Here is a 10,500-nt window from a genome sequence, read left to right as displayed (position 1 = left end):
TTAGTGTACTAGAATAGCAAGTAGGAAATACCTGAAACGAACTGCAATCCAGTATCCTTGATTCTTGAAGACAATCATGTAACTATATAGCCTATACAGTGTGACTGTGTGATTGTGAAAACCTTGTGGCTCACACCCCCTTTATCCAGTGTATGGATAAATGAGTAGAAAAAAAGGGGGAGAAAAAAGTAAATGGTATAATGAAAATGTTAAAAAAAATTGGTGGTGATGAATGCACAACTATGTGACGATACTGTGAACTGATTGTGCACTTTGGATGACTGATGGTATGTGTATATATATCTCAATAAAATTGCATTAAAAAAAACCAGCTTTCATTTAGGACTTTTAAATATGAGTAGCATGACTCATTTCCCCAATTAGGCAATAAGCTTTTTAAGAGTATATATATATTTTTGGTATATATCTCCATCAGTAACACAAACATTTGAATATGTGTGCAAGTATTTGTTGAGTAAAATGATCCTGTTCCATTCCCCTCACCACATGGCAAAGTCAAACTAGCAAAAGCTGAGAAATTATTTTGATGAGGTGCCTGTGAGTTAAGGATGCTTGACTTCTTAGACAACAGAACATCTTCTGCGGTCACTAATGTCCTCTGCTGCAGCCTCGCTTTGTCTGTTCCCTTTCTTCCTCTGGTTCATGCTACCTTTGACGGCACTTAAGATGCTTTCCACAAAGGAGGCATATTTATATATCTTAGCCAAAACAAGCTGAAAAATTATCTTTCATTACTGGATGGGAACTTTTATAGTTTTGTTGGGATGTGAGAGGTTTTAAGAAACTGCCATGTTTTGGTTACATGAGTAGCTGTAGGTCTCGAACCCAGCTGAACTGAACTCACTCATCTGAACTCACTATTGTTTTATAGTATAACATTATGGTAACAACTGGCTCACCCATCCTTTGATTAGGAACAGTGACTGAATCACACTGGTCTTAAATCTAACATTTTAGCTCTTAGGCTTTTCCCTCAGAATTCTTTAGTTTCTAAGGTGCTGCTTATATATTTCAAAATATGCCCCCAATATTACATTATCCAAATAAATTCATATACCTTTCATAAAAGCAATGATGTATGTAGCTAGAAATACTAAATTCCCTAAATGTTGCCACTTGTTGATCCCGCAGTCTCAAATGAAGTTTGATTCCAACGGGATGAATGAGGACAGGAAGGGTCATCTCTTCATCCCTTCCCTATACAAACCTAACATGAATGTGTACCTTCAGAAACCTGAGCCAAGATAGAAATTGGGTAAAAATGCTAAGAATGTGGCAGTTATAATTTGGATACTATAGTGTGAATAGGGCTTCCTGAAGACATTAGTCTTGTGAAATAATGAAATACAGACTCAAACTCCAACCAGTTGTCAGAGAAATGGTAACATGTTTCAGGAGACACTGTTCATCCACTACTGAACAGTTTTCATTTAAGAGCAAGCCCCCTACAGAATGATACCAAACGTTTTCAAACCATTTCCTCTACTGAGGCATAGTCCATTTAAATCTCGTTTACTAAAATATTTTTATCTACCTAGGATCTGGCCACTCAATGACTACAGTAGCTTCCAGTGTCATCTATCTACCTCTGTTCTCCTGGAACATATTTTAAGTGTTTATGCTCTCGTGTACGTAGCCACTTGACCCCAACAAGATTTAACAAAAAAACTATTACCCAACACATATTCTCAAGTTTAGCTAAACTTACCACTTGGAGTGTAATAACCTCTCAAAATTGTATGTAAAATGATATACCTAAGGAAATGTTAAAGTCATAAAACAGTCTAGGAGAAATTAGTTTATTTCACTGAGGACAGAATCAATCAAAATAACTTATACAAAATCTTACCATATCTACCAATTAACCCATTAACACTGTCTTTTCCGGTTCCTATGAATGTTGCTAAATATCTCACCATGTGCTCTAGATCCCATTCCCTCTTGCCTACTCTAGGACAGAGCCAGGTATCTCTCCAAGATCATCAATTTTCCCTTGGAACCTTCCCACCATTAAAAACCAAAAGAGCTGTAACATTTGCATCTTAGAAAAACATACAAACCACCCCTGATCCCGCATCTCTTTTCTATAAAACTCATGGGAAGAACTGTCTGTACGAGCTGTCTTCAATTCCTCTCCTTCCAGTTTCTCTCAAACCCAATACAATCAGGCTTTTGCTCATCACTATCCTACTGAAATTTCTCTAGTCAAAGTCATCAATTATCTCCACCTTGGTCAGTTTTCACTCCTCATTTACTTCACCTATTAGTAATATGTAAGTTGATCATTCCTTGAAACCATTACCCACTACTTTCCTCTTAATGGCACCACCCCCACCCCACTGCACTGGCTGCTCTATCTGCTTCTTTTGCTGGCTTTTCATATTCCCAAATCTAAACATAAATATGCATCAGTGCTCAGCCAGTGTCCCTCTTCTCTATCCCCATTTAATCTCATCTCATCCTTTCTCAAATGATACCTCCCATATTTAGATCTCTCAGGCTGGACCTTTCTCCTGAACTCCATTCTCACATATACAACCGCCTACTTAACACCCTCCACTTGGATGTCTAAAAGGCATTTAAAATGTCCAAAATCAAAATTCCTCTGTACATGCCCCCGAATCTATTCCTTCTTGAAGTTTTTCTCAACTCAGTAAATGGCCATTCAATTTTTTGATAGTTACTCAGGCCAAAAACCTTGGAGACATCCTTGACTCCTCTTATCACACTCCACTTTCAATCCACTAGTAAATCCTGTCTATTACACCTTCACAATGTATCTAGAATCCAACCATTTGAACCACCTCCAGCCAGTTTAAGTCTCTATCATATCTTACTTGTATTATTCAAAGAGCCTGCTTCTACCCCTGCTCCTTAGTCTATTCCCAACACAGCTGCCAAAGAGATCATGCTATATCAAACCATGTCACTTTCCTGTCTCACTGGCTTCCCATTTTAAGAAGAAGAAAAGTCAAACCCCTACATTGCCAGCCTCTTTCCTCATCTCCTGCCCCTTTCCTCCTTATTCCTCTCCAGCCACAGTGACCTACCTGGTGTTCCTTGAACCTGTTGGGCACAGCGCACCTTAGGATCTTTGTATATACTATTTCTTCTTCCTGTAATATTCTTCTCATAGATAACTGTATCATTCGCTCACTTTCTTTAGGTTTCTGCTCCAACGACATCTTAATCCTGAGGCTCTTCCTGATCATCCCTTATTAAAGTAGCGCACACGCACACACACACACACGCACACACACATACACCCGTTGCTTTATTTTCCTCCACTAGAAAAGCTCCATTAGAACAGGGATTTTTGCCTGGTTTGTGTCTGCCTAATCAGTGTGTGGCACGCAGGAATCATCAAAAACAAAACAAACTGCTAAAGTAATGAATCCATGCTAATTTGTCACTACCTGACATTCTATATATTTTCTGTCTTCAGTGCCTGGTAAACAGTATGTGCTCAATAAATATTTACTGAATGAAATCAAAAAACAAATGAATGGTAAAAGATGTACCCTGAGTTTTTTTAGTAAAGTATCTTCCTTTTTCTGAAAGTTTAATTTTAGAAGGCTACTGAAATCTTTTAACAGTTCAAATGTTACTTTCTACCCTCTTTCTGGCATTTTTATTAGCAAATTTCAAATGTAATTTTTTAAAAATATGTAAATCATTTCCTGCTTTCTCTTCATGCAAATAGCACAATTTTTCTTTTAAAAAACATCATGTTTTTGAAAGGGAAACGGAAGCTGAACCTTTCTGTAGACCTGCAAATGTACACTGACAAATGGGGGCTCTATACTATTGCTAGTAGTATGTATATTCTGCTGCTTAATCTGGCAAGACACTCTTCTGTTGCTCCTTGCAAAGTACAGAAATGGCTTTGTAACCTGAAAGAAGCTTTAGATTTAACTCCCCCTTTGAGGCTGCATGTACCAGGCATATTGGCCTACACTGCATAGGGCAGCAGTAAAGTGGGAGGACTGTTACAGATATAATTAAAGGCCAAACCACATATTGTCATATAGATTTTAATAGATTTTCTGATTAACTCATCACAGTAATCATTTTACTGTAATGATATGCAGCTTTACTACACTAGTATAAATAAAAACAGATAAACACAGCTCTAGGCAACATCACAGATTAACAAACTAAGCATTCTTCATGAACCAAAACTGAAAACAATTATTAAGAAGAAGAGATGCTGACACCCTTGCCCATTCTCACCATACCTTCTCAAAAAGGGTACTCAAATAAGGCGCTACACTTATCATGTTGGTCAGTTAATTTGCCAATTATCCAGGCACATGTATTTCATGATCTCCACTATTTCATCGTTTGGTTGAAGAGCAGACACACCTCAACATATCAAAAAGAAAAGAGGAACAGATAATAATACCAAAGAAAACAACTGAATGCATTAAAATATACGGCACTTTTTCTGTATTTCAGCAGTAAGACACATCAGGAAAGGAAATATACCAAGAAAGAAAAATTAATGCTTAAATAGCCACCCTGAAGTGTCAGTCTCGAAAGCAGGATATGAAGTGAAGGTAGGGCCTGAAATCAAAAGGGGAAATGAAGATAAAATACATGTGAAGTTTAGTTAATGTATGAAGCTATCTGCAAGGAAACTGGTTTCTCCTTTGAAGGCTTGTAACTTAAGACAATTAAATTATCCAATAGCCATGCCGAGGAGGAGTTCATACTCCAGCAGTGCCTAGCACACTGCAAACATTTAAAACATTTTGGAGATATACAGAACTATCATTTAGAAATAATTTGATTCTGGATGGCCAAAAGAACTTTGAAGGGCCTATTAAACAAACCTGAAGTCTGTCAACGGGGTGAAGTAACTAGGATGAAATACTAATTTTAGGCAGATAGCATGGTTAAGATGTTTCATGAAATTTCTAAAATTTTGCTCAACTTTCAATTGTCATTTTAATATGGCTTCATGATCTTGTTAGTTTTCATGATCTTACAGCTCTTACAGGTATATTATTATTAAGAAGTAGGAAGTAAAGAATCACCTCCAAAATGTAAAAAGTTAATTGCTACTTGTGTTTCAGAAAACGTCTGTCTGCAAAAATTCATTTTCCTATCAAAGAATCATAGCCACAGAATATTTAGGTCAGTCCTTTGAATATAAACTGCCTTTGCCAATAGTGAACTAATTAAGAAAATGATTCAGACAGACATTTCTGAAAACGAAAATCCCAAACACACCCCAATGTATTTTCAACTCCTCCTGCAAAAATGTGCACTGTGGATATTCAAATCATAACTGAGCACTTTAAGTATGGATACAACCTACCCAAAGATTCAAAAGTTACGTTTAGAGTAAAATTTTAACTGCTACCTTTGTAATTCTATGGTTTTCATGTGTTTGTTTCTTAAAATTTTGGTTTTATTTATGCAAAGTGATTTGTAGTGTTTCAACTTTCCAAATATAAATGTACAGGTTAGATGAGATAATTGAGGGCATAGCAGTGAAAGAAGAGAAAAAAGCTTATGAACACATTGGATCATAGAGAAATAACCACAACCTCTTTCTAAACCCATTCCCATTGTAAACTTTGTTCATATCTCCTTATTTGTAAGTCTGAATTAGTCTATAAAAATCACATTAAAAAGGTAAAATTATTTAAGTGCAATATTAACTGATCTGTATTTTATAAATTTTAATCCATAAAAATATAAATAAGAATGGTAAATTTTTAAGAAAAGAAATATACATTTAGTGCAAGTTATGAATTACATTTCTTCTGCAGTGTCAGCAATGAAATACCTTGAGGAAAGAAAAAAACTGATCTAATTTCAAGAAAAAAAAATTCCAGTGTTTTAACATGCAATTAATACCAGATATAGCTAAACAGAATACTTCCTTCTCTTTACTGTCAAAGCAGCAGCATTTTGTTTCCTTATGCTAAACATTACTTGTATATCCTAGTAGTTTTAGAAATAGAAAATTTGCATAAGACCAGGTCACATTATCCATAAAGTCTGAGAGGAAAAAAACCCAAAAACTTAAAAGTCAAGTTTCATTGTTGTTGGTTTTGAACCACAGTACACAAGCTGAGAGATTTCACTCACGCTTCATATGAGATTTTACCTGTTTGGTCAGCCTTTGTTATGGTGCATGTGCACTGCTCCAAACATTTAGTGATGGTACAAACTAAATGGATAATGGCACAAGAAACATTCCCTTCTTGTGATGAAACCTCAGTAAAATCACAGTACATCTCAATATGAGAAAGGACTGCTTCAAAAGACTACACCAATTTAAAGAGGCTTTGTTACAGCTCAGGAGAGAGAGAAATGAAAGCTCTTCTGGAATGTAGAAAGGTTATGCTCAACTATACAATTCATGAATTAAACAGAACAGTTTTGATAAAAAAGGGCAAGACCTTGCAGTCTTATAGATGGCTCAATCCAGAGTAATCCCTCCAGAAACAGGGACTGAAAACACGTCTTTGCCATGTTGGAGTAAAAGCCTAGGTGCTCAAGAACTCGGTGTCATCTCCATTACTGCTCAAGTCTGCACTATCACGGCAAGTCCTCTGCTGAATGCATCCAGTGCAGAACAAAAGGAGTTGATTTGCTGCGCTCCATTAGGTGGTGAAATACCTCACTCCTCCTTCCCTTCTCTCTTTTCCCTTCCCAAACAACCCCTCCATTCCACCAGCATTGTTTGCAAACCATGTTGCAAAAGTGCTTTTATATTTCCTTTTTTTTTTGGGGGGGGGGGGGAAGTAGACGGCTCCCTCAGGTTAAAGAGTTGTGCTATTCAACAAATGAACTTCCTCTTCTGTCTCCTCTCTCTCCTCATCTATGGGATTCAGTTGAACATTATTGAAGCGGGGTCTTGGTTTGCCGTCTGGGCCATATGACGGAGGATATCTTTTTTTGTTATAATGCCAAGGAGGCGCCTGAAAAGGATAAACAGAAGACTGCTATTAAAATAAAAGGGAAAAGAAAAAGAGAAGCTAACCTTAAAGCCAAATCCTTTTTGTTGACAGGAATAGAGCAAAGCAAGCAGCCTGAATTTGTATTTTCAAAAAAATTATTTTATTGATAAAGAAAATAAAATTATCCAGCATCCATTATTTGATATAAAAATTATTATGGTCACTAATAATACGATGTCCTTTCCACTGAGACTCTGAAGACTGCATGCCTCATTGAAATATAGCTATTTTGATCAATGTATGCCAACAAAAAAGTAATCAAAAAGGAAGATGTAGGAACAGGAAATGACATTAATCCCACTTGAGAAGGAAAAATGCATTCTCATCATATCAAAAAAGCAGTAAAATTTCTGATGACCAAATCCCCTCAATAATCTAATTTTTTAACCAAAATAAATAAATTTTAAAAAAATATTTAAGGAGTGCCCAGTTATATGCAGAATCTTCATGAAAGCACATACATTTAATGTATATAAAATGTTCAACACAGAACTTCAATCCCACACTTCAAAGCCCCCAAGAATAAATCTATAAGACAACCCAAGTTTCTAGTACACTCATCTGTGTTTTTCTTTTTTGATTTTGGCCAAAAAAATTAATATACAGTGCTTTTATGAAAGTCTTAGTGGTTAATGCTCACATTAAGATAGGTGAAAAATCAGGAAGCAGTCCTAATTGATTATTAGAGGTGAAGCAGAAAGCAGAATGAATGAGCAGTTACTATATTATTCTGGTTAGTAGTTTTTTTAAAAAAAGGATGCATGAAACACTTGTGAAATATTAGCATACAACAGGAATACATAATCAGTTGTGTACTTAAGCAAACTGGGGAATGTTTCATACAGCTATGAATTGCAGGGCAAAATAATTTCAGGCATTAATCGCTAAAGCCAGACAATTTTTATGTTATAAGGTAAGATAATTCACAATTTACCTTTTAGTCATGAAACAACTAGGACATAAAGCCAGTAAAAATAAAATGCATTTGACCCCAAAAGCTGCTTATAGCATTCTAGAAACATCATACAACAGGGGCACACATATAATCTAGGTACAATTCACTAATGAAATGGCAGGACACACATTTTTTTACTTTGAAGGTATGCAGGGTACAGCAGGAAAAGATCTAATGCTATGATCACATTATAATATATATACATTATGCTTTAGTTAGAGTGACCATGAAACTTTTTTTAACTATAGTCAGCAATTCTAACATTGCTAAAATCAGTTAAAATCACTTATGAGCTTAGATTTACCACAAGACTATCACAAGATTAGGAAACATAAAAAAGAAAAAGGGTTTGGGGGGTATAGGATAGACACTTTTAACTAGCAAGGCATCTTCTGAAACCAGTGTACCCACTAAGGCAGACAGATTCGCCACATTTACTTTTAAAATGCCCAATATTTTACTCATTCAACTAAGCTGTTTACATTCTTAAATTATAACAATTTTAATGAGAAGTAACTTTTTCTTACTTTCTATGAATATAGTTTTACATATCTAAATTTCTTACAGACATTTTATTAGACACAAATGTAATTGGCTACATACTAAGATTTTTTTGTTCAGCAATTATCTGGGAAAGAGAGAACTGAACAGTTCACAAGTTTCATGCTTCCTGACTTCTAAGGTGTCTAATGAGGAGATCTGATATATCTAATCACCAAGGGTTCGACGTGCTGCTTTAGTTGCTCGAGATGCTCTAATATGTTCTTCTTTGTGATGATTCCCAAGACAATCCTGAAACAGATCATGTTATGCTAATAACTGTGTGAGAAATTAAATAAAAAGAGGTCCAATCATAATGATAAAGAATGAAAGAAAAAAATCAAAACATGAACTAAGAATGTTTCCAATGACCTTCAGAAAAATAAAAACAAAATGATTTGAAATTCTGGGTTCCTATTGCATAAATTCCGCTTTCAGAAGTGATGCTACACTATTTTTTAATTATTGGCAGGTTGTGTTCCTTTTTTAAATTAAAACTCAAATTATAACACGTTCACAAAGAAGATGACTACACAGAAAAAAAAATAAACAATACTGATACATAGCTATAAACCTCTAAAATTTATAGTTTCATATCCAGTAAGATGTCATGATGCAGCAGCAGCTATAATTTGAATTTACCTCCAACAGTGAAAAGGACTGTGAAGAGAATTAAGAAATCCTTTGGAATTTACGATTATTTTGGATCAAAATGAAAGGTGATATACACTAAATAAATAATGCCAACCAACAGAAACACTCTCTAAATTTCAGAAATAGGAGAATGCCACTTAAGCTAATAAACCATATTAATAACTAGGGGTCAAAATGACTTTTACTTCATAAATTTTTTTCTAAATAATGATTATTTCTATATTAGCATATCATTATTATAACAGCAAGCAAAGTAATGGATATGAATTCTTACTATGTTGACACCTGAAACTAACTGTAATTATTAAAACAAAATTCTGGGCACTGGTTTTATAATGGAAGTCAATGAATTCAACTACAATATATGGCAATATAGAGAGTGAAAAGCAAAAGAACTAATCTTTAAATTCTGGAAGCCCATTCTGAATACTCTTCAGGGTAATTGGGCATTTCCCTGGTAATGTGGTTAAGCCAACTTTCTCTGTTAAACTGCTTTTGAACAGTCTGACTTTTTGACGAATGTCACCAAGGGGTTTGGCTTGGTCAAAGTAGTCTGTTCCCACAGATATGTCAGTTATAAAATAGTTACTTGAGATGAAGGCTGGTGGTGGGGGTGAGACAGGGAGAGTAGGGAATGGGAAAGGTAAAACTAGATTTCCTACTAATACTTTATTTTTTAAAACTACATACTGATCTTTAAGAATAAAGATAAACTGAAAAAACCTCTCCATCCATAAAAGCTCAGAAATTGCACTATATAAAATGAGCACTCAATAGATGCTCTTGTCTAAGTAAGTAAGTTTGAAGGTTAGAAAAAAAAAGTCATCAATTCACTTGAATTTATAGTTGGAGTCAGGATATGTGAAATTGTTAACACTTAAATAAAATGATACTAGTTTAAGTGTCATTCATGCTTTTCTATCCAATTATATGTAAGGAATAATTTCAGTTAAAATTATGTATATCAGCAAGCCCTGCCAGATCACAAGTTACAAAATGAGAATGTTACAAATCTGTAATTGGAAAATTTAGAACTTTACAAAGTAATCTCTATATTTACCAAGTCCTAGCTTTAAAAAGGGAGAAATACACATAGTTCCTCTATTTAGCTAATGGAGAACTGTGATTTGAGAATAATAAAATCATTTCAGTGCTGACTTTCTAATTTAAGGGAGTGGAAGGAAAATCAATGCAAAAATTGACTCATGTAAAGAATAATTTTCTGTTTTCTTTTGGGCTAACAAGTAATAAGGTAAGAATTAATATGTATAACCCAGTATTTTCCCAAAGTATGTTCCAAGAAACACGAGTCTTATGAGATCCTTCCCCTTCCTGCTCAGACACACACACACA

General features: G+C 35.0%; 1 protein-coding gene across 4 annotated transcripts in view; it reads right to left on the bottom strand.

Moving 5' to 3' along the window:
- Positions 1-4,039: 4,039 nt before the first annotated feature.
- The window catches only part of CLCN3 (chloride voltage-gated channel 3), a 120,247-nt gene continuing 113,786 nt past the window's right edge, over positions 4,040-10,500 (bottom strand). For 2 of the 4 annotated variants that reach the window (XM_037831002.1, XM_037831004.1), the window contains 2 exons: positions 8,670-8,745; positions 4,040-6,959 (listed from right to left, as the gene is read on the bottom strand). In XM_037831002.1, the coding sequence (XP_037686930.1) occupies positions 6,801-6,959; positions 8,670-8,745 (235 nt within the window). In that variant the 3' untranslated portion in view covers positions 4,040-6,800. The remainder of the gene's footprint in view (positions 6,960-8,669; positions 8,746-10,500) is intronic. The other 2 variants (XM_037831005.1, XM_037831006.1) reach the window with 1 other exon arrangement.

Source organism: Choloepus didactylus, chromosome 3 (genome assembly GCF_015220235.1).
Source record: "Choloepus didactylus isolate mChoDid1 chromosome 3, mChoDid1.pri, whole genome shotgun sequence".
Lineage (NCBI taxonomy): Eukaryota > Metazoa > Chordata > Mammalia > Pilosa > Megalonychidae > Choloepus > Choloepus didactylus.
This window is presented reverse-complemented; position numbering and strand designations above follow the sequence as displayed.